The sequence below is a fragment of the Cervus canadensis genome, chromosome 5 (genome assembly GCF_019320065.1).
Source record: "Cervus canadensis isolate Bull #8, Minnesota chromosome 5, ASM1932006v1, whole genome shotgun sequence".
NCBI lineage: Eukaryota > Metazoa > Chordata > Mammalia > Artiodactyla > Cervidae > Cervus > Cervus canadensis.
In genome coordinates this window covers 32,202,828-32,227,455 of record NC_057390.1, presented here as the reverse complement: position 1 = coordinate 32,227,455, position 24,628 = coordinate 32,202,828, and the positions used below count along the sequence as shown (strand labels likewise).

The following is a 24,628-nucleotide window of genomic DNA, read 5'->3' as shown; positions in this document are numbered from 1 at the left end:
TTCAATATGCCCACACAGAGAATTGATTCCACAGATTTTGAGGGGGGCTAAAATTAAGCAAAGGTACAATAAGGTTTTGAGTCTCACTGGCATCTAGAACTTAAGCACAGCTCTTGATCTTCCCTCAAAAGTCACAGTAAGGGAAAATAAATTGTATTGGTTAAATTAAACACACTGGCTGCAGGGGCTCCATGAAAATAAGTGTAAAGCTAGATTCTGATGGATGAGAAAATTGCTCTCCTGAAGTCTAGCCATTGGAAATGGGAGGGATTGACTATGAGTAGGGATGTGAGTGGGCTTCCCTAGTAGCTCAGTGTTATCAAATCTGCCTGCAATATAGGAGACTTGCGGGGTCCTTGGGTTAGATCGCTGGCTCAAATATGTGACTAATCAGGGAATAAAATTACCCCCACAGGGTCTTCTCACAAATTTAGTTTAGTAGCTGCTATTCTTCTTCAGAAAGATTTTTCATCATTGTGGGGGGAAGGAGAGGTGGGAGGGAGGCAAGAGGGAACATACACAGGTGTTAGTGGTGCCCTAGATTTAAGAACATTACCCATCAAAAGCCCTGCAGGGATCCCATATTGAAACCTCTCTAGCAGGTGCATCAGTTAGAACTTAAAGTACTATTCTCAAGTACCTATTCACATGCTTTCTCTACTGTGGCTTGACACATTAATAATTATCATTATTCAAGTAATTTGTAGCCATTAAAAATCAGTCTATATTCTAATTACTGAAAAATTATATACTCATGTGAAAGTAGCCTAATTTTACTTTGCCAAAGATTTTTTTCTCAAGTAGTAGAAAACAGTATAACATGCTGAGTTTGCTTATTTCTCTTGAAAGTAACTTAGTAAACTTCATGAGAAATTATAGGGCTTTTTCTATATGAAATTTCTAGTATTTTTTTCCCATCCTATTGCTGAGTCCAAAGACCCAGACTAATTGTATTTCCTTGCATTTAAAGACTCCTCTAAGTTGTTTTGTTGAAAATGAGGTTTACATAGTGGCATGTTCAATAACTATTCATCAACTTTTGTTACTAAGAAACCATGTCGATTCATACAAAGGAAACCAGCTAGACATTTAGCCACAAACCAAATAACAGTGTTGTATTTACTATTAAAATAAATAAGTTTTAAACTAAACAATAGCTTTCCAATTATGCAACAGTGACACTGTCATTGAGTAGAGAAATTCACTGTTAGTCTGAAATTTAGTTGAGAATATCATTTAATCTAATCTCTCCCTAGTAATACCATTATTTCAGTAGGAAAAAATGGCTTTCATTTTGATCACTTGTATCACAGCAAATAGAAAATCCCTCAAAATGATAAATCTTATTGCTCTTTTAAATTATCTACCATCTTTACTGGAAAGGTATTTAATACACATCAACTCATATTTTCCCTCATTATTACATTTCTTCTCAATCACATATTTGTAAAGTTAAAACCTTCTTCCAAATTGATATCAGTCTTGGAATTCATGGGTATCTCAAAACCTCCACATTGCCTTAATGTTAATTGAGAAAGTAGGTGTTTAACTGATCTCCTAATGTTAAAGCACAGGCTATGATTGCAGCAATAAACAGTGTCTCTGTATTCATTTCTCAGTCAAAAAAAAAAATCTTATCACTTATTTTCATTTATTTTTAGTGTAGAGCAAGCTTCCAAGTTAGAACGCTCATTAATATTTAATACCTTATGGAAATATGTTTGTTTATGGTGATCATGTATTTCCATTTTCATTGTTGCAAAATGTTTACCAGTTTATGGTATGAGATATTATTTATGTTTCCATATTTGGGTTGTTAGGAATTCTCCCAATCAGACATAAGCATAAACAACCACCTTAATTTCACAATTATCTCATTTGTTCTGAGTAGTAGAAAGGGGCAGAAGTTAAAAACCTTCACACAGTACTGTAGCCTAAAATTGGTAGATTTCCTTAGGTGATTGGAGAGGAATTAATCCTAGTTTCCATCTTTCTAAAAAAAAAAAAGTACTAGATTTTTCTGACAAATGTTGAAAGTGTCAATCACTCAGTACTGTCTGACTCTTTGTGACCCCATGGAGTGTAGCCTGCCATTCCCTTCTTCAAGGGATCTTCCCGACTCGGTGATCTAACCAGCGTTTCCTGCTTGGAAGGCAGATATTTTTACAGTCTGAACCACAGGGGAGCCCCTACAAATATTAAATTGCCTCAAATTTATTTCAATAGGAATCATTTTACATCTTATCTACAAACAAAAAAAGAAATAACAACATTAAAAACACCTCATCTGTTTTCATTAAGATACTTTATATAGTATTTGCCATTAAGGAAAGATATTACTAATACATTCCAAAGTTGACTGTGTAGTTTCCTGAATTCCTCTGGATGAAATTGTTAAAAAAGGAATGAACACATGTAAATCCATGGCTGATTCAGGTCAATGTATGACAAAAACCACTACAATATTGTAAAGTAATTAGCCTCCAACTAATAAAAATAAATGGGGGGAAAAAAAAGAAAATTAAAAAAAAAAAAAGGAATGAACATTAATTAGCATCTGTATTGTGTCAAGTAGTGTGCTAGGCATATTCAGTCATTTGAAGAGAGGCAGTGTGGCATGGTGTTTAAGATCACAGTCTTGAGTTTGAATGCTTCTTTGCTCTTATATTGCTAGGTGTGATCTTGACTGTCTTGGTTAACCGCTCTGTGCTTCACTTTTCTCATTGGTAATATGAGTGAAATCCTAGACTCTTTCTTACAGGGTTGCTGTGAGGGATAAACTAAGTTAATGTAAGTAAAATACTAGAGCAGTTTGGCATGGAGTAGATACTCAGCATCAGAGAAGGCAATGGCACCCCACTCCAGTACTCTTGTCTGGAAAATCCCATGGACGGAGGAGCCTGGTAGGCTGCAGTCCATGGGGTTGATAAGAGTCGGACACGACTGAGCGACTTCACTTTCACTTCTCACTTTCATGCATTGGAGAAGGAAATGGCAACCCACTCCAGTGTTCTTGCCTGGAGAATCCCAGGGACGAGGGAGCCTGGTGGGCTGCCGTCTATGGTCTATGGGGTCGCACAGAGTCGAACATGACTGAAGTGACTTAGCAGCAGCAGCAGCAGCACTCAACATTAGACATCGGCATTATCTTCACCAGATCTAGTAAAGTGTCATTATCTTTATTTTACTGATGAGGAAACTAGTGTTCAGAGAATTGAAGCAATTTGCATTTAGAAACAACACAGCAAAGTCATACTTTAAAGAACTTTTATCACTAAATTTTGTTGTGATTTCCACCACCCCCCCCCCCATTCTATACACATACCGATAGTTTTCTCTCTGCATACTTACTGAAGGAAAGAGATCTTTTGTCTGTTCATATCTCTTAGACTAGATACAGTAGTTGCTTTAAATCTGGTAACTGCAAAGGGGATTATTGTAACACATAATTTATTGCCTCACAGTTTAGATTGTGTGTGTGTAAGGGGTAGGCACATGGGACTTTTTGTTTTTAAAACTTATGCATGTAGAATAAGAATTTTAATAAATCTTTGAACTAGAAAATCACAGAAGACAGCCTGTGGAAAACTACAATCCAGTGGAAACACTGTGTAGACCAACTGAAGATAAGATCCAAATTCACAAAGGTAAAATGAAAGAAACTAAATAATTAATCCGGTCTTACACGCTGGTGGCAATCAATGGGTTTTAAGAGTCCAGGTAAAAGACAGGACTTTGACTCTTAAGAGAGCCTCTAGAAATCTGCTAGCATCATCAGATTCACTGAGGAATGTACACAGATCTTAAGGGTATCATGGAACCTTTTTAGACTCAATTCTTATAAATTAGCTGCCCCTTCTATTTACTTCTGTAGTAAGCTTTACCTCTATAAGAGACATATGTAGGCACACCTTATATGCTATTTGTTCTAGAACCTATTGACAATTTTTTTTTTAAATGCCCTAAATTAGGTAGAGTATATTTGTGGTCCAAATTCACTTAATGACTGATTAACCTTAGATAATGCATTTTTCTGAGACTTAGCTTTACATTATTTAATAATTCACTTAAAAAAATCATGTTAGCAATTATTAGTTAATTACATTCCCAAAGTATCCTGTGGAATAAATTGGCACTCACTAGTACCCATACTGTACATTCAAGGAATCTGGATTTCAGAGAAGTGACTTCCACTGGGTCGGAGAAAACAGAACGGGCTTGGAACTGATAGAAAAAAGCTAGCATTTATTCAACACAGTTCTAAACTATTTTATATCTATGTATTAATTTAACCTCCACAACAACAAATAGATAAATTTGGAATTATTAATATATCCATTTTACAGATGAGGTGACTGAGGCATTGCAAGATTAAACATCTTACTTAGGGTCACAGCTGATACATGGCAGAGATGAAATTCAAGCTCAGACAACCTGATTCTAGTTCCCACACATTTAATTACTTGACCACACTGCCTTTCTGAAGCCAATAAAAATAATACAATTTATTCCTGTCTCCAAGTTATTTAGACTGTTAGACAAGCAGTGAAAGTATAAATAGGCTTATCAAAAGGAATGAGTTCTGGTTTCTTTGGCAGGAAATGAATATCGGATTTGGAATGTATATTATTTTAGTACTCCTGAATTTGTCTACTTTTTACAGTTTCGCTATATAGGGCTGAGATGCAGAAAATAGTCTTACCTTAACAACCTTTAAGGCTGAAGCTATTAGGCTTGTGATACTGAAATAAATATGTCTGCTTTTTGTGCTCTAAAACCAACCCAGACTAGGAATATAATAGGGTTAGAAATTTAAAAGTCCATAGGACTCAAACTATAATTAAGCCACACACCTCAGACTTCTCTACCACCTATTTTGCAAGCTTCCTTTAGAGTTAACTCCTTTGTCATCAAACTCAGCAATGCCTACTGGGCATGCCCAGTGATATGGTGAGTGCCTTTATCAAGTTTTACTTCCTCCAGGTTTTACCAGCTGCAAAAGGAAGGAGGAGACAGAGCGAAGAGTTAAACAGGAACAGAACTTGGTTCAGCTCCGGATGTCCATGGCCAGGGCAGAGCACAGAAAGCTGGGGGAGGAGAAGGGATGAGGAGACGCTGCCACCAAAGTACCTTGTCCAATAGATGAGTCTGGGCTCTGAAGCTGGCACGTTAACCTGGTGGGTCCCTTTTGCATCTTTTTGGCAAAACTTGGGCAGATCGTGAAGATCTGAAGTGATCACTCATCCCCGGGCCACTGTAAGGGGTGGGGCAGGGACCGTGGGTCTGGGGGAATGCCAGCGACTGTGTGAACCTTGCCTGTCTCTGCATTCCTCGAAGAGCTGCAGCTTTTCCAGGGTTCCAAGCAAGAGATCAAAGGGCACCAGTAAAGCGAGAGCTCATCTTAATCACCGACTCCTCGGCCCCTTTCTTTTGGCCCTGGAACCAACCCTCTCAGATACCCTTGCCCAATCACGACTAAACCCCGGAGAAGTGGAATCTCCACTCAGCTTTCCGTGGGTCTAGCAGGGGCCTGGGCATGCTCAGTAGGCTACGTGTTTCTCTCTCTCTTTTCTTCTCTCTCTCTCTCCCTCTCCCGCTCTCTCCTCTTCCTCTTTTTCTATATCCACCTCCCCTCTCTCTCTTGGGGGAGGGTGGGTGGTGACAAGTTAGAAGCACTTGCGTTAGGTCCCCGCCCCCAGGATCGGGCTCCCCCGGCAAGAGGACGAAGCAAAGGCAGAAACACACCTCACTGCGCAGCATCCCCACCGGGAGGGGCTGCGCCCGGCGGGCTGAGCCCACCAGTATCCCAGTCTGGGGACGGCCCGCCGCTCTCCATGGTACTGCGGAGAGCGCAGCTCCGCCCTTCTCTTTCAGAAGGACAGCACCCAACGTCACGTAACCCAGCCTTCTCGGGCTCCACGACCGCCTCCTCCTTCCCAGCTCTTTCCCTCTCCTCCTCCTTCTGCTCCCCTCCTTTGCCTGCTCTCCCCTCCCGCACTCCTGGAGATAGACGCTCAAGCCTGACGCCTCTCAAAAGGCAGCAGCAGTCGCCTTATCCACAGACCTCAGGAAATTCGCTTTGACCGTTGCATGCCTCAAGCTCTGGCTCGAGCTACGGGGGAAAACCGGGCAGGTAAAGAAGCTCAATTTGTGTTGGGGGGGAGGGGATGGGGCGAGGCTAGCTGGAGAAGGATATCTTTCCCCATTGTAATTGAGCCAGGATCTGCCACAAATGCACAGGGAAGGATGGGTGGTGGGAGGGTGGAGGAGTATAGACCTTGGTTTTTCTGCATGAAGCTTTTTAAATAATGGCAAGAGGATGAAATGATGGAGCTGGGGTAGTAACTTGAAGACTGAATGCAGTGATTTATTAGCAGAAAAAGAAAACGGGCAAGTTAGAAACCAAAGCAATAAAATACATCTAGAGCTACATCTTTCTTTCCCTTCCCCATCAGCACCATGCTTTGCCTAGCCTTAATTTGTGCAGTCGACTCCAGGCTCCAAGAAACTGCACTGGTATCAGAGACAGGGCTTAGAGACCTGGGCGGGAAAGCCAGGGAGAATTTTGGGTGTGCATTGGTATTAAGGGACTTTGAAATATCCAGGGGGAAATGATAGGCGCTTCTAAAAACCCTCTCAAAGATTTCAGGTTCTTTATTATGATATATTGAATGATGCATGGAAAGGTGTGTGCGTGTTTGTGCGTGTGTGTGTTACCATAAACATATTAAAATAAATGCAGCAGCAGCCCATGAGCATACTGTATCGATCCTTCCAGTGGCTTGGGAATAAATTTGATTCTAGAAATGAAAGAAAAGATTAATGAGGCTGTTAGTCTGCTTTTGAATTAGAGCGCTTCTTCCTTTGGCTGCAGTGATGTTGTTTTTCAGATCCTTTTATTTTATCCTCTAATTTGTGAACTCGCCAGGTTTTCCCGGCACCTAGAGAGAATCCTTTTCTCCATATAAATACAGATACTCTCTCACACACAATGAGCTTCCTCTAAGAACTGGGAGAGTCAGTTGACCTCCCCTGTGGTAAGAATATACATGTTTTCCTCCCTCTCTTACATTCCTTAAAAAAAATTGTCAAGATATGCATCGTTGGAGGAGGGCAAGAGAGCGGTGTAAAGAAGGGTTTTATGAGCTATGGAATGTCAATGAATAAAACAATTGATTCTAACTGACTAACAACAACAACAAAAAAAATGGTTTTCTAACACAGGAGCTTGTAAATGGTTTCAAAGCACTTACTCTTGATCTTGAAATTTCAGATTTATTTCACAATGACTGAAAATTTCACAGATTTCTGAGTCCACTTAAAAAATGAAAGTCTTCTGAATAATATGTTTCTTAGAAGGATTTTTAAGAGCACTTTTCTTTGGGTTTGGAGCAGGAGTAGACAAGATATGGCTGGTGATTACTGATGGTGTGGCATGTATCAGCCGTAATAAATAAGCAACTGAGATTTTAATTTCCCTTTGCTAGTGGGCAGTGTGTAGTGTTTTGTGTGTGTGCTGAAAGAGAGAGAACCAGTCATCAATTGCATCTGGGGAGGAACTTGAAGTGGGATGCCCTAGCTTGGTGGCTCTCAGATGACACCTGTAGGGACCGCTCTGTATTGAAGAGAAATGTTCTCAGTTCCCTTCATGGAGGGGCAGCAGTACAATGCGGTGCCATAAATTACTGCTAGTTTCAGCTTGTAGGAAAAAAGTGTTAATTGGATAGTGAGTTTCTGTGTCTAGGCAATAAACTGGTGTCTGTGCCTGTGTGTGTTGTTTGTGTGTGTGCTGGGCGGGGGGAGATAGTGAGAAATGGAAATGGTGAAGGAAATACATATATTTTCTTAACCAGACCAGATGATACATTGTGATTTTCTTGGTTAAAATATGAGAGCAATTTTTGGTTTTAAAAAAAAAAAAGCCTGAAAAACAATTCACTATATATGAGTTCTATACCATTTTAAGAACCTGTCAGATTAGAGTTGAATAAAGTGAGATGATTTAATAGTAGAGTGAGTAATTCAAAGATATGATTTTAAATGTGAGCTTCCTTGAACCATAGCAGCTAAGCTGACAACAGTAGCTATTCTAACCACACAAATTCTGAGCCGACAGCCAGAAAGGACTTGAAGAGGAGTTAAGATCACTGCACTGTTAGGCAAAATATTAAATACTTGACTTTAGAGGAGTTAATATTATGGCAGTTGAGACACAAATGCTGCCAAAAACAGACATCTGATTCCAGTGAGTTATTTTCTCCTATAACGAATGATTCCTTCAATAAAAAGGAAGAAAATACTTGTTTGAAATTTAAGAATCTCAAGAAATCATCAGTGTTCTTCTCTCTCTGAGAAAAATAAGAGTAGGAATTCTACACAAATCCATGCTGGCAGCTTCCAGTCAACAGTTTGGTATGCTTCGCCTGTTGTAAAATCAGCTATTAACTGAGATTTAAATAGGCTGTATTTTTATTTTCCATATAACCAGTGCACATATAAGGAGAAGTTTCTAATAGAGTCTTTCTCCCCCTTCTCCTTTTCATATATTTTAAACTTTCTCAGAAACATTAAAATATAACATTAACCAAATTTCTATTTAAAAGAAAAACCTTGGGAGGGTTACCTATTAAGGGTTAGAATAACCTACAAGGGTGTAATGGCTGAATTGTAAGAGTGTGATATTAACTATTAGGAGACATCAGTTCTTCTTACTTATAGATCAGGACAAATAAGTTCCTTCCAATAAGGTTAACTCTGACTTGCTAATAACAGCAATTATATACCTGATTTCTGGGTTGAATAATGATTATATGATACTCAGACTTTAGAACTTAATTTTTATTTTAATTTTCTGCAGATTTCTGGGTCCTTATAAAAAGACAAAATAAAACCAAAATGCATCACCAACACACGACCAATTGATATGCTGGCATGTTAGCTCGGCCTTGCAGAGGCGGAGAGGAGAGAAGAGGAGCTTCTGGGTTTTCCACCTCTAACAGCTTCTGGCTATTTCACAGCTTCTGTGTTTGAACCCTACTGTTGGGGAGGGAAAAAGAGAAGTAAAACCCAGCCCCTGAGGCCATGTGCAAGGAATTCTGCTTCGGCTACAGTGGTACTGGAAGTCTATGATAATGGCAGAAGCAGCAGGCCTCTGAAGCTCCTCTGGGGTTGACAAGTGTGCCTTACTGGTCTGGACACTGCATCCGGAGGAGAAACACCTGAGGTGTTACCAAGCATCCAAGGGTCCTGGGTCATTGCCGGCATCTGACTTCCCTGGAGAGTGTTTGCTTTTTACCTGACTCACCGTTTCCCTTTTGCCTGGTAACACCGCTGATACCTGGCAGATGATGGTATTTGAACAGTGAAGTATCTGCCGACCCCACCGATGCCCTTGGACTAGTTCATCGGACTCAAATGGATGCGTGATTTCCCTTGACTTTCTGTTGACACCTTTTTCCAGAACGTTGCTTCCAAAGTGTATCCTCCCTTTGGTCTGGAAGTTCTGTGGCTGCCCTGTGCTACTGGGGTCTACGTTTTCCAGTTGGGAGGGGACTATAGGGAGAGAGGGAGGGGTTGCTGGAAGAAGAAGAAGAAAAAAAGAGCTAGATAAAGGAGGGGACATCTCTCCCACTCCTGCCCGTCCCCTTGCCCGATTTCTTTCCGGACCCCGAATTCTGCATCACGGTGTCCAAGACCATTTTGACCCTGTCGGCCCCGGCACCCCCCCGCCGCACCCCAGCCCCGAGCATGGGGACGGCGCTTCTCCAGCGCGGGGGCTGCTTTCTCCTGTGTCTCTCGCTGCTGCTCCTGGGCTGCTGGGCGGAGCTGGGCAGCGGGCTGGAGTTCCCGGGTGCTGAGGGCCAGTGGACGCGCTTCCCCAAGTGGAACGCCTGCTGCGAGAGCGAGATGAGCTTCCAGCTGAAGACGCGCAGCGCCCGGGGCCTAGTGCTCTACTTCGACGACGAGGGCTTCTGTGACTTCCTGGAGCTCATCCTGACGCGCGGCGGCCGCCTGCAGCTCAGCTTCTCCATCTTCTGCGCCGAGCCCGCCACGCTCCTGACGGACACGCCGGTCAACGACGGCGCGTGGCACAGCGTGCGGATCCGCCGGCAGTTCCGCAACACCACGCTCTTCATCGACCAGGTGGAGGCCAAGTGGGTGGAGGTCAAATCCAAGCGCCGGGACATGACGGTGTTCAGCGGCCTCTTCGTCGGGGGGCTTCCCCCGGAACTGCGCGCGGCGGCGCTCAAGCTCACGCTGGCCTCCGTGCGGGAGCGAGAGCCCTTCAAAGGCTGGATCCGCGACGTGCGGGTCAACTCCTCGCTGGCCCTGCCCGTGGACAGCGGCGAGGTCAAGCTGGACGACGAGCCGCCCAGCAGCGGCGGCGGGAGCCCTTGCGAGGGGGGCGAGGAGGGCGAGGGCGGGGTGTGCCTCAACGGGGGCGTGTGCTCCGTGGTGGACGACCAGGCGGTGTGCGACTGCTCGCGAACCGGCTTCCGCGGCAAGGACTGCAGCCAAGGTAAGGCCCGACGACGCTGGAGCCCTGGGGCCTTGGCCTGGGCAGGGCGCGGGGAGGCAGGGCGAGGCAGGCCGGGGCCGGTGCATGCGGGCTTCCTTCTCTGGAGAGCTTGTATCGCATAGGGTCCAGGTGAAAACCTGTTTCGGGCCTCTCCGCCTTCTCACTTCCCACAGCCCCTGCCGTGGCCTCGGGAAAGGTTGAGCAGCCCCCATTTCCGGGTGCAGTGTCCTCCCGGGAGCCCTTTCCAGCAGTCCCACTGCCTTCCAAGTGGCAAGTAAAATGACCTCTCCTCTGCAGTCCTCGGGTTCTTTGCCAGGCCGCTCCCTCTCTTCACTGGTCTGGGGCCCACCAGAACATACAACGTGTTTTTTCCTCTGTCACCACTGTCTGTAATACACGGATTTACCCCGTAAGATGCAGATTGGGCATCTAGAAGATTGGGCATACGTTTGGTGAAAAATGAAGTCAGGAGAAATTGACCATGGTTGAGAATCCCCACATCGTTGGTAATGGGCAAGGGAGACAGGATTCATCGACACAGCTGTGCCTTTTTCAAGTCGAGGGGCCAGTCCTGCTCCTGGTTGTGGGGAAAGGGAGGTGGGAGTAGCGCAGGACTGGTGCAGAATTTCTTGATTAGGAGGAGGGTTCTTGGAATTAATGGTAGTTTCTTTGGCTATGTCCAACATTTGTTGGTTTAATCAAATTTTTTCTGTGGTTTCTTGAAGTGGGAGAGAGGTCAGCTCATGTTTAGAAGTGTTAGAGATTAAATAGCGTATTTCTCAATCAGATGACTTGGGAAGGTAAATAATAGAGAGATTGAGACGTTGGACTGGGAAGCTTCTGCAGGCTAATAAACAGGGGATGCATATGAAGCATTGCAAGAGATTTTCCAAGGATATTCAGCTAATGATATTTATCTGAGTAGTGGAGGCCAAGCTGTTGTTCTTAGGGATTGAAACTGTAGAATTAAAAAACCTCATACTTCTAAGTTTAATTTTCTCCCTTTTATACATAAAATTCAGTCATTAATGTGTTTTTCCAATATTGCTACATAACAATGACCAAGGAAAAATATTGTTGTGTAAATACAGGAAAGCCTGTGAGCAAAAAGTGAATGATATGAAAAAGAAATATGAATGTATCTGTGGCTGAGCAGGAGAGATGTCAGGGTTTAAAGTAGATAGCTTTCGGGTCAAATCAAGACAATCAACAACATATGGATAAATGGCATTTATGGCTGTTTTTTAAAGTTGAATTATTAAATCTTATTTTGAAAGCTTTAGGGACAAAAACTCTATGTATGGCTGTATTTTATTGTATAATATCTTCTGGACGTTTTTTATTTTTTTATTGCTGACACTGCTAAGGGGAACTAGCCCTTGTAAATCTTACTAGACTTGGCAGTTCTCTTACCTGACTTTAAGAGAAATGAAGACTCGATAAAATTTGTAATTGTTTAAACAGCAGAAAGGGGAAAAAAAATCTAGTCATTAGGAGAGTTCTGTAGCCTTCTTGGTTTTATGAAAAAAAAAGTAAGGTGTGATTTTACTGCTTTCTGCCTCCATGAAGGTTTTTGTTTTCATGTATTTTGGCTTAAGTAATTACAGAGGACTGTGTGTCCCATGGCCTATACTACACTTTAGCTTGATCGGTAAATTTCCATGGATTTAGCATCAGGTTTTATAGTTATGTTTTATGAAAAATGAAACAGTATATGCTTTTTTCTCTACCAAATCTAACTTGATTGTAAACCATGTATAAGTTAGCTACATTTGATGGTTTGCTATAGTATAATTTGAAGTTGCATACCTCTGCACTGATACATAGAAATGAATAAAAGATGGACATTATTTTATGGGACACATTGCTCTAAATATCCCAATGCTGCTTTAAAATACAGAGCAGACAATTTAAGGAAGAACACATGAAATATAACTTCCTTCCTTAAATTAGGAAACAAATATGACACAATGACAGCTTGTTCTGTGTGGGAGGGTGTTTTAAATGAAAATTTTTATTTTTCTATGCATTTTTAACATAGGAATCCAGGGATGTGCATAATCAGGAACAGTTAAGAGTGGAGAAAGCATGGCAAAAATAATATTTTGAAGAGAAGCAGAATTAGATATCTCTGAAATGCATTCTGCAAGTAGATAGCTCTTTCCATGAGATGAAAAATCTGGAATTAGATATATATAAGTGGACAGTATAGTACCTGATGCATAAGGTAATACAACCCAGAAAAGAAAATCCATCAGGATGGTTCTAGAGGTTTGATTCATTTTGAAAATTCGAGCTGAAAATGGAGTGCAGAAATCACCACTGGTCATGAAAGGAAAACGAAAGGCTGGATTCCTTTGATTATCATAGAAATGGAAAATGGAGTGATAAAGGCAGAGCCAGTCTCCCTAGAAAGATTGGCTCCATTTTGCTTATTTTCTCTGTTTCTTGTGTGTCAAGTGACTATTAAATAATTAATTGAGAATGGATGCCTCTCCCAACACCAATCATGTATTGATGGCTAGGGACAGATGATTCGTATTCAGATGAAATATAAACAAAGCCCTGCATATAGCCAGTATTTACACTGATTGCCACATTTTTTAAAAAAATGGTGATTTAAAAACAAATGCATAGTCATTTGAGAAAATTTGGAAAAAAGATTAACAGCAAACATTAAATAATTTTCAAATTATATCTGGTCCCAACTACAATTTTTTTTAACTTGATAAAAAGTCTAATATTTTAGTTGCCTTTGTATTCCAAATAGAATAAGAATTATTAAAAAAAAATTTAGGAATATTCTCTTCTTTCTAGAATGCCTTTAAACAACTTATGCACCTATGGATTTCTAGAATATTTCCATTTAATGAACTCACTTTTATCCTTACTCATTTGTTCAGACAGCCTGGCAAGTTTTATTTATTTATTCATGTGGTGATGGAAAGAGAAAACAGAAAGGTTATGTGTCGTGATCAGGTTAGTGGCAGAGCCTGGGTAAGAGCACCAACCCTTTTACTCTCAAGCCCTGTATTTATCATGACTGCTGAATATGCTTTCCATTTTATTAGATTTGATCATTGTTTCAGATCCAGTGATTATTCAAGAGAATACACACACACACACACACAGAACTAATGTATATGATGGATACTTATGGGATACATAGCTTTTTCAGTGAATCATACCCATCTAAGTGTCCTGGGGTCATTATTATTTAATAAGTTTCTACTTAAGATCACTAATAGTTTCCTAGCAGCTTGAAGAATTAGTGAATTCTGTGGCCACCCAGTTAAAAATGAGAATAAAAGGCTGATCAATGAGAACTTAACTTATACATTTTATTATTTCCAAGTCCAGGTTTTATGCATTTTAGGGCCACTTATATGAAAATGTCATACTAGACTGAGTATCAATTTTATTCACTTCCTCTATTTAAATAGCCTGAAACACAAGTGGCTTGTGATGGCTGATTGCTTAATATTACTGAAAATGACAGTTGATAGATATCACTTAATGAAGCCTCTGCTTTCTATGACTTTATGAATGTTGCCAGATAGACAACCATATTCACTCATTCATTCATTTTTTTTTTCTTTATTCAACAAGTGTTAAGTGCTTTGCATGTGCCTGATCATAGGCCTAAGCGATACAACTGTGAATAAACTTAGAAATAGTTCCTGCTTTCATAGGAAGGTAAAAGCCTCACATTCCAGTGAGGAGGCTCAGTAATTAAAAAAGTAAACACATGAAAACTTTAAACAATAAGTATATATTTTGAAGGACAAGTACTTTGTAGTATGAGAACTTCAAATAGTGTGAACCAAATTAATCAAAAAATGTTTTCCTGAGGGGTGATACTTAAACAAAAGTCTGAGAAATAAGGAATTAGCCAGGTAAAGACACAGGAGAAATGTTAGGTCACAGCCTGGTGTAGGAGCTGACATGGCACATTCAGGAAGCTAGGGGAAGGCCCTTGAATGTGGAAGTCTGAGCGCAGTAGGGCCAGGTCCTGTAGGGCCTTCCAACACAGTGTTAAGAATTTTAGTCTTTATTGAAAAAATGATGGAAAAACAATGGAAGGAGTTTAGTGTGGAAGGTAAGGGGGAGGACATCATTATCAAATTTACATTTCAGAATGAGCACTCTGACTGTAGTGTAGAGACCAGATTGATAGGAGGCCAGAGAAAAGCATTATTTTCTATTTGTCACTCAGCAACATTTGTTAAGCACACACTGTAAACTGTAGACTGAACCAGGGGATATAGAGGGAAGCAAGATTCTTTTTCTGAGGAAGTTAGAATCTTTGTAAGTTTGGTTCTATATAGAACTCCGAGGCCACTTATTTGGAACACTTTGGTTCTACCTGTAAAATGCATTATCTGAACCCTTTATGTAGATTATTATGTGATTTCTTTCAGATATGTCCATTGACTCTGTAGGCTTCTGAAGCCCATTGATAGTGCCCTATTTAACTATATTCCCAAGGATCTTGCTCAACATGCCTTCCTTGTGATAATATAGATAGATAGACAGACAGATTTTAGGCTTTCAGTATTTTAACTGCTCCAATAAAGGGAAATACTACATAGATATAATTTTCATAAGGTTAAAAAAATTAAGTACTGTATAGGTAAGTACTGGACAAAAATGATTCAGAGATTTTTGCAAGAGTTTTGTTTGAAGTCTACCATCAGAGGAAAGGTGGATCACCTGTGCTGAAAAAACTTTGAGGGGAATGGAGAAATTTCATAATTTTGATGTAGATAAAATGTTCTGAGGAGCTTTTGAAGCATAACAATGAAAGGCATCTGTGTGATCTATCAAAAAAAGCCTTACCTTGGCTGTAAAATAGTAATCAGAACTGACTTTTTTAGAATGCCACAAATGAAGTGGAATGTGTTGTTTGTTTAACTGTTCTGAGATGCTTTTGTAGTATAAAGATTGAATTGCACAGACTGGGCCCACACTGCCTGGTTGCAGTGGGCTCACTCAAACTTTATTCCTCAACACTGTCATCTGTAAAAATGGTATAATAGTACCTGCTTCAAAGGGCTCTTCTCAAAAGCAAGCAGTTCACTTCATGTAAAGCTCTTAGAACAGTTTCTGGCACATAGTAAATATTCTAAAGTATCCACTTGTTTTTGTTACTATTATCACCACTACCACTAGCACCACTACTTCTACTGATACCGCTTTCTTCAGGGCTACTGTCAAGTAAAATTCAAATATATGCGTGCATGCTCAGCTGTGTCCAACTCTTTGCAACCCCATAGACTGTAGCCCACCAGGTTTCTTTGTCCCAGGGAGTTTTTCAGGCAAGAATACTGGTGTGTGTGTTAGCCGCTCAGTCATGTCCAATACTTTGCGACCCCCTGGTCTGTCCGTGGAATTCTCCAGGCAGGAATAGTGGAATGGGTCGCCATTTCCTTCTCCAAAGAATACTGGAGTGGGGTGCTATTTCTTCCTGCAGGGGATCTTTTCCACCCAGGGATCTAACCCCTGTCTCCTATGTCTCCTGCATTGCAGGCAGATACTTCACCTGCTGAGCCATTGAGTAGGCACTGAAAATTCAAATATAGAGCTTTTTTTTTTTTTTAAATTTAAAAGGAGCTTTAATGTAATAATGATCCTTGCTTGATTAGCCCTAAAGTTTCAACTTACAAAGTAAAGCAAAAAGTAAACACAGTGAGCCTTCATTTCTGTTTTACACAGCTGCGCTCTCATGTTACCCATGTCTGGCTGTAATTCAAAATATTTAACACATATTCTACTTGAGAAATTTTATTAAAATTAAGTGAATCTTTAACACAGAAGCATTTGTAAAAACTGTCATTTTCTACATAAATACTTTTATCCATCCTAATCCCATATTTAGTGATTTTTTACATTTATCCTAATTTATAGGTGTCTAATGAATCTATCTTATTTATAATTGGTCTTTGAGGTTCATCTGTAAGTTCAAGTTATTTGTCTGTATGTTACAGAGGAACTAGCTAACATACTTGAGCTTTTAAAAGCTCAAGAAAGATTTCTTATAGTTGCATGAACAGATTATATTTTTAGTGTAAAATCATATATACTAGTAACATCATGTTCCAGTTTTGGATAGCATTAAATTAAATTTGATAATTAAATGGTTATTTAAGAAATCTCTGATTACAAAAGGACAGGTAGTATATAATATTTCTCTTATTCTTAGCTGCATTCTGAGTATTACAACTTTGAGCCACACTGGTTTCTAAAACAGGACTCACATTCCTTATTTCTCAGCGAGCATTTGGTGACTACTCTGTTCGTAGGGCTGACTCCTATGGATATACACTGAAAATTAGGCCTTACTGTAGATATCCAGGTTTTGTTTTGTTACAGAGATGATAAACCTATTATTAGAAGTTGTTAGGCAAACTGTACTTTCAAAAATTGTGCAAGTATATGACATAGCATAAATCATTTTTGCATTCTAAAGGATCTTAGTTTGCTGTGCATCACGATATTACGTTGAGCCCTTTTACTTTTTCCTTGTGTAGTTCTCTATGATTGTATGGCTCAGTTCCTTGCTGTTACTTGGAAGTGTAGAAATTGGTAAGTGTGTGTGGTCCTTGCTGAGTAGTAAGTCTTAAAATGTCTGAATTAAGTTTTAGGGGGAGAAGAGTTATTTTGGTTAGTTGCTTTAGAGCTCTTCAGAAATTGCATGGCTTTTTGGTTTTCACTCTCGAGCATGGATTCCATGCATTTCCACTTGAATATGGAATGTCTACAGTGCTCCATCAGAATCTTTTCCAACAATGTTATTGTTCACACAGTGTATGTAAACAGAAGGTGGTGGGCATCTGAAGAGCTAAGTTCCAGGTGTGGCAGTGCTTCTAGCTTCTGATAAAAGTAGAGTAAGGCTGCTGATGTTGTAATTTCAGTTTCCAAGACTGTACTTTGAGCAACACCTAATCAGACTACTCCTGATTGTGAACTCCGGCTAACCTACCTCACAGAAGGTTTGTGAGTAGATAATAGATGTAAAGTCTCAGAAAAACATGAAACTTTAGAAGTATCCAATGGCAGTAGGGTAGCGGCTCTAGGATGTTGTGGATGTGAATAGTGAAAATGTTAAACTTGTTTCTGTAAATCTACTTTGAAGTCATTTTCAATGAATTTTAGATCGTTTACACCCAATAGTAGGAATGAGATTTGGTAGAGTTCTCTTAGTACATATTGACACATTAATATAGACAAGCTGCTTAAAAAGCTCAAAGGTCTCCTTGTTCCTCCTATGTAAAATCCAAGCAAATGGAATTAGTAACATAAGGTAGCAGCTGAATGAGTATATATCATATGATTATATTTATGTGAAGTTCAAAACAGACACAACTAATCTGCTGTAATAGAGGTCAAAATAGGGGTTTGCTTTCAGTGGTGTGGATTAGAAGAGGACACAGTGGAGCTTTTGACATAATCTTGGTGGTGGTTATATGGGCATATGTATGAGTAAAGATTCACTGAATTACACCCTTAAGATTTATGTCATTTACTGTATATAAGCTCCACCCAAAAAAAAAAAAAATTTCTTCAGAAGCATTGAAAGGAATGCTTCTCAATGAATACCAATGCACTGATTATATATAAAAAAAAATTGCAAAGGAATCCTTAATGGAAATACATATTTACAAATTTTAGCCCAAGAGTCAGGTATTTGAAACATAAATCCAGTGACCTTTCCAGGACGCAAGTGTTATTTATATATGAATGCATCTAAGAGAAAGGAGAGAGATATTGTTTTAAATTCCCACACAACTTTTAATCTGGTTTCCAATTTCTTGTGCCTTTATATTGGAAATAAAACATAGGCTCTTATTTTGTATCTGTATCTATTTGAGTGAAAATCTTACCAATACATTCAAGCAATATATGTTTTCCAATTAGAACAACTCAACTACTAGTATTTTAGGTAATTAATGATGAATGTATTGTAAAAGCTCAATAAATACTTGAATGAGTGGATATTGGAGGAAAAAAAATTACTAGTCAAGCTATACGCTCTAAACTAAAAATAACATTATTTCCCCCCAAAAAATATTAGGCAGCAGATTATTTCAAAAGGTACACTAGGCCCTCCTACTTTATTGGTGTTATAAGCACCTCTTGAATTTGAATACAATTTAAAATCATTCTGTTTAGAATCCCATTATACTTACTATTTAATGTTTACCAAGTGAAAGACATTGTGCAGTGTACTTTATCTGTTTTACCTTATTTTTTTCTGCAACATCCTACTTGGTAGGTTTTGTAAAATGCCCACTGTACAGATGAGAAAACTATATTAGAAAAAGTAGCTTGCCAAAAATTCCATAGCTCAATGGCAGAGAGGAAACTTGAGCCCAGGTGTGTCTTTTGTCCCAGCAGGCAACTGTATCCATTATATGACATAACCTGTGTGTCTCACTTAACAGACAGGTGATAGCTGTTGAAAATGTGTTCCCTACTTGCCAACTTGGTGCCAGTTTGAATGGCTGATTTTTAATAAAGCCTTCAGAATTGACGATTGTGGCAGACCCTTACATTTAGTGCCATTTCCTAATGTCATGATAATAAAGAATCGGATTAGCTTGTCAGGATTCATCACACTCTGTTTACATAATGCTCGTGTGTTTGCTTTTTTTGTTGGCCTTCTATTCATGTTATGCTTAATAGGTTGATCCTACTCTAATGCAACCAGAAGTAAAGAACCAATATCTTGCATCTAAAGAATATTACAACTAATTCTTGATCATTTGAATGAAAATACTTAGTTTCCATAAACAAGCGACACAATTTCCATCTGTTTCAGATTCTAGGAGATATAGTTAATTAAAAGTATCAAAGTCTATGGTGATTCAGCACAAATGTAAAGACCCAGGCTGGTCCCCTAAGTATACACTTAGTGAGAGTTGCTGAGTTAGAACATGATTCTGCTGAAGATATAGGTGATGGTACACTGGGCACTTAGTTGAAATTACATAATGAGAAAGTAGTGTCTCTTTCTGGATAAGTGAATTTGGCTTCCCAACACATTGCTTAAAATTGAACTTGGGAGTAGTTCTTGGAGTTAGAAAGATATATTCTCTATGCTGTTTCTGGTATATGTGAAACACTATTATTGGAAAGAAGCGGGAAGAAAACAAGACTGACCTGGCAAGACAAAGTGCTGACCTGGACTCTTGTCTAGTCACTTGTGCTCAAAACTGTCTGCACTGTATTTAGTAAGACACTGATGCCACATTATGGGAACAAGTGCTGCTTCAAATATCACTTTCTCAGGTTGATTCCCAGGAGGGATCTGGTGGTTCAGAAGTTAGAAGAGGCACTGCCAAGAAGAACAGTTGCCTCACTGGCATCCTAACATTAGGAGGGTCCTGCCTTTGTTTAATTATAGACATAATGAATTCTGTGTGGATGGCAATCCATAACAGAAGCAGTACTGATCAGTTACTGCTGTTTGTTACCTTACAATACCTGGTCTTGTATGTAGAGCCAGCTAAACTTGGGTGTTACCCAGACATTGCTAGATTCAGCAGAAAGAACCACTCCAGTCCAGCAGAGGCAAGGAAATTAAAGACTCATGTTTTTCTTCTAAGTAGTGATGTCTCTCTATAATTAAGCGTGCCTAGACTCTCCTTAGGGCAAAAGCTGGCATGGCAGCATATGACTATAGCTGCTGTATGGAAGATACCACCTTCCAACCTAGCTTTTCATCTTGAGTGCAACATTGATTTTTTAACCCTGCAAACAATGTAATTATTTATTTGAAATGACTGTATGTGATGCTTAAGATACTAAATGTTTAATTTTTTCCAGATTTAGACATTATAAAAATAGGAAGTTATATACTGTATTCCATGACCCAATTTCACAATTACATGTATCAGTTCAGTTCAGTTCAGTTCAGTCGCTCAGTCACGTCCGACTCTTTGCGACCCCATGAATCGCAGCACGCCAGGCCTCCCTGTCCATCACCAACTCCCAGAGTTTACTCAAACTCATGCCCATCAAGTCGGTGATGCCATCCAGCCATCTCATCCTCTGTTGTCCCCTTCTCCTCCTGCCCCCAATCCCTCCCAGCATCAGGGTCTTTTCCAATGAGTCAACTCTTCGCATGAGGTGGCCAAAGTATTGGAGTTTCAGCTTCAACATCAGTCCTTCCAATGAACACCCAGGGCTGATCTCCTTTAGGATGGACTGGTTGGATTTCCTTGCAGTCCAAGGGACTCTCAAGAGTCTTCTCCAACACCACAGTTCAAAAGCATCAATTTTTCGGTGCTCAGCTTTCCTCACAGTCCAACTCTCACATCCATACATGACCACTGTATAGGAGGATACATTTATGAACCCCTGTTTTAAAAATTGAATCAACTTTCTGTGAAATAAAGTATTGAGATATTTTAAAATCATGAAACATTTGTTTTTGATGCATAAATGTACATGTATATAAACAGAGATATGTATACACAAAAATAAGACATGTAAAAGAAAATTACATAATATAAACAGAGAAGGATTTTATTTGAAGTCTTGAAAATCATATTAAAACCCTCAAAAATATATACTGCTTAAACATATCAATAAAATATAATGTTTTTATGATTTAAAATAGTCTATATATTTTCTTATATAGAAAAATACATATATATTTTTCTATAGAAGACCTTAGAAACTTGAAAAATTTATCCTTAAATTATGACAACTGACTTTCTCTGATCAGGCATAATGTTAGAGGTTTTTGTGGTTTTTGCTAAATAGCACTTTCATATTGTTAACTAAAACCCCAACTGTTCCTGGGGGTTGTATTAAAGACAAAATATATTAAGTCTTGCTCTAAGACTTCTCTGACAGTTACCAAGAGTAACTAACTTAATGAACCTTTATTATTATAAAATAATAATAGTTATTATTTAAATATCTATCAGAATGAGCCACAGTTATATTCAAACATACAAAAACAGTTAAACTAATATTAATAATGACTTTTAAAAACTTTCATACTTAAGAAAACCAGGGAGTTAAACTTATTTACTGAACTGCTAGTGATTTTCCTGTAAGCTAAGACCACCACAGGAATATTTTGAAACAGCCAGCCAGGTTTTAAAAAGTCAATAATAGCACCAAAACCCTTATCAAAGTAGGTATCAATCTATACAAAATTTTGCTTTTAATATTCAAATGAGTCATTTATAAGGTTCAGAACATGCCTCATTGTTTAGTTTTTGTCATTATATGGGTAATTTTTTGATATATGGATTATTAATCTCTTTTCCTTTGGCCTCTTATACTCTGTGTGACCCCATAGACTATAACTTGCCAGACTACTCTGTCCATGGAATTCTGCAAGCAAGAATACTGGAGTGGGTTGCCATTTCCTTCTCCAGGGGATCTTCCTGACCCACGAATTGAACCCGGGTCTCCTGCATTCCAGGCAGATTCTTTATCATCTGATCCACTAGGGAAGCCCCTTATACTTTTATTCAGATTAGAATGGTGGGGTAAAAACAATATAATAAATAGAATATAATAAACTATCTTCTACCACAATTTCTATTTTTTTTACTTCAAATAACATTTAAAGCTTTTTTGCCCCCACCTTGTGTTTTATACAATGTTTATCCTTCTTCAGCTCTCTATGTTGATTTCCTTCCTCAAAGTATAGGCAAAGTTAGAGTTTCATGAATTAGAATAATTCTTCATCAGAGATGGCACTTCCCCCTCTCTGATTGTTAGCTGAGAGCTGTCCATTTACCCAGAGGTCACTGGAAATAAAGAAAAATGGTGGGCACATCTTCCTCCCCTAGGGTGGAGGTGCCCTAGACTCAGGGTGTTATTCATCTTGGACAAAGTCCCTGTTTGTATGACACAGAAAATGTTGTGTTTCATCCTAAAATAGAGGTAATGTTGATTTGCACTGGGGCCAGATATTAATTTTGGAGGGTCTTGCACCCACAGGGATGGAGGATGGAAGGACAATGAGGCCTCAGGGAAGCTGTGATGCTTGGGATATGTAATAATAAAAATGAGATAGAAGGCTGAGAAAGAGGGACAGGAGATAGGGAAAGAAGAAGATGATTGGGGAAAATGGAGTGTTGGAGAAAAGTTTGAGAGAGAGTGGAGAACTAGGAGAGCTTGAAACAATCAGAAAATTGTGAACTAGTGACTTAAAATATTACAAATTATTACACATCTGGTTAGTGGAGGAAGGGACAAGAATATACATTTGACTTTTAGCCCTGGAAATGAGCTGAGGGCAAACATAGGAGGAAGAAAAAAACAAATATAACCATATTCTTGCCTACAATTCAGTCACAGAAACTATAATCATCTTTTGTCTTTGGCAATGTGTCATTGGGCTCTTTCCTACTAATACAAGTAAGAACAACAAAAACAAGAGCAAAATCACACATAATTCGTACTCTGTGTCAGGCCCTAATTTAAGTTCTTTACACACATTGATTCATTTGCTGTTCCTCACAAACCCATAAGGTAGGTGCTATTTTCTCCATTTTAAAGATGTGAAAACTGAGGCCCATTAGGAATTTGCAAAGCTGGCATTCTAATGAAGGCTGCATGCATGATTCCTGAGGCCATGCCTTGGACTTGTAATTCTTTCTTTTCTAATATTAAAATAATAACTATGCTTTACATACTCCTTCATGTGTAAGAATCTGCCCTGAGTTTAAAAGATGCCTGAATAAACTAATGCAATTTCATGTTTATTTACTCCCCTTCTCTTAGCATTCCATGTTAAGTATTTAGTAACTTTTTCTGGGCAGAATTTCTTTTTTAAATTTAATGAAAATCCTTTCTCTGATGACATAATTTATTCTTGTTATGTCCTCAGTGGAAATAGGATTCATGTATTCAGTATTTCCTTGAGTTATCTTTTCTACCTAAAGAGAAAGAGTACTGTCTTCACCGAGCTAAAACATTTCAGTCCCCCTTCTATGAAACTGGTCTGACATTCTGCCTCCTCCTCCTAGTAGCTGCCTATTATGTTATGTGTGTTAGTCATTCAGTCATGTCTGACTCTTTGCGACCCCACAGACTGTAGCCTGTCAGGCTTCTCTGTCCATGGAATTCTCCAGGCTAGAATACTGGAGTGGATTTGCCATTCCCTTCTCTAGAGGAACTTCCCAACCCAGGGATTGAACCCTGGTCTCTTGCATCGCTGGCAGATTCTTTACCGTTTGAGCTACAGGGAAGTCTTCCTGCTATATTTATTTTACCCACTATCATTCTGATTCACTTATGCTCTCCCAAAGGTTAGTTCCCAAAATATATCACAATCCTCTTGGTCTGTTCATCGTAGCATCAGCATCGTTGCACTTTGACTCCCTTCCCTTCCTCTCCTTTCCGTCTGACTAGCTAATTTCCTATTATACCTTGGAAATGGCATAGACAGGGGCTTCATAAAAATCCTTAGTAGGTTGTTGTTACCTGGTGGTTTTAAAAAAAGCCTCTGTCACTCTTGTCCGTAGATCAAGCAGTCTAAAATGGTGTAAAGGGAAGAGTCTTGATAGCATTGTATTTTTAAGCCGGAAAAGTAGGCCAGAAAAATATGAGCTGAAAAACAGAAAAAATAATCTGGACTAAGAAAAATGGGCAGTGGAAGTCTGGTCCACAGAAGCTAACCAGTGGAAATGGATATGAATAAGACTGTGTTGATTGAGGCCCAAGGAAAGAGAAAACCATATTTGCTTGTAATTCTAGTGTAAATGTGAGAACAGGCCAACAGAAGTGGTGGGCAAATCTCTATTCCTGGAGAGTCTTAACAATAGCTTAGACACCTGCCCTCTTAAACTGTTTGATTTTCTTCTGGTCAGAGGCCTGGACTAAATAACCTTCAGAATACATTTTTAGCTCATAGTTATGTAAATAATTATACTTTTGGGAAAACTTTTAGCATTCAGATCTTCCAAGTATGACATAGAATTAGCTCCAAACAACACCCACCCCTAAAAAAGAAAGTCCCCAAACTACCCCCTGCTAAGAAGGAAAAGAGCCAGAAAACCCATTTTAAGAGGGTCTGAAGTTATAATTCACAGATGCATTTGAGTAGAACATAGCACCGACTGCTACAGAGTATGAATT

The 24,628-nt window shown here is 39.4% G+C and overlaps 1 protein-coding gene across 16 annotated transcripts in view; it reads left to right on the top strand.

Annotated features, from left to right (window-relative positions):
* Positions 1-5,939: 5,939 nt before the first annotated feature.
* NRXN1 (neurexin 1) overlaps positions 5,940-24,628 on the top strand; it is a 1,158,814-nt gene continuing 1,140,125 nt past the window's right edge. For 9 of the 16 annotated variants that reach the window (XM_043468537.1, XM_043468529.1, XM_043468535.1 and 6 more), the window contains exons 1-2: positions 5,944-6,133; positions 8,858-10,519. In XM_043468537.1, coding sequence (XP_043324472.1) covers positions 9,748-10,519 — 772 coding nt within the window. In that variant the 5' untranslated portion in view covers positions 5,944-6,133; positions 8,858-9,747. Of the gene's footprint in view, positions 6,134-8,857; positions 10,520-24,628 lie in introns of all 16 variants that reach the window. The other 7 variants (XM_043468544.1, XM_043468543.1, XM_043468542.1 and 4 more) reach the window with 2 other exon arrangements.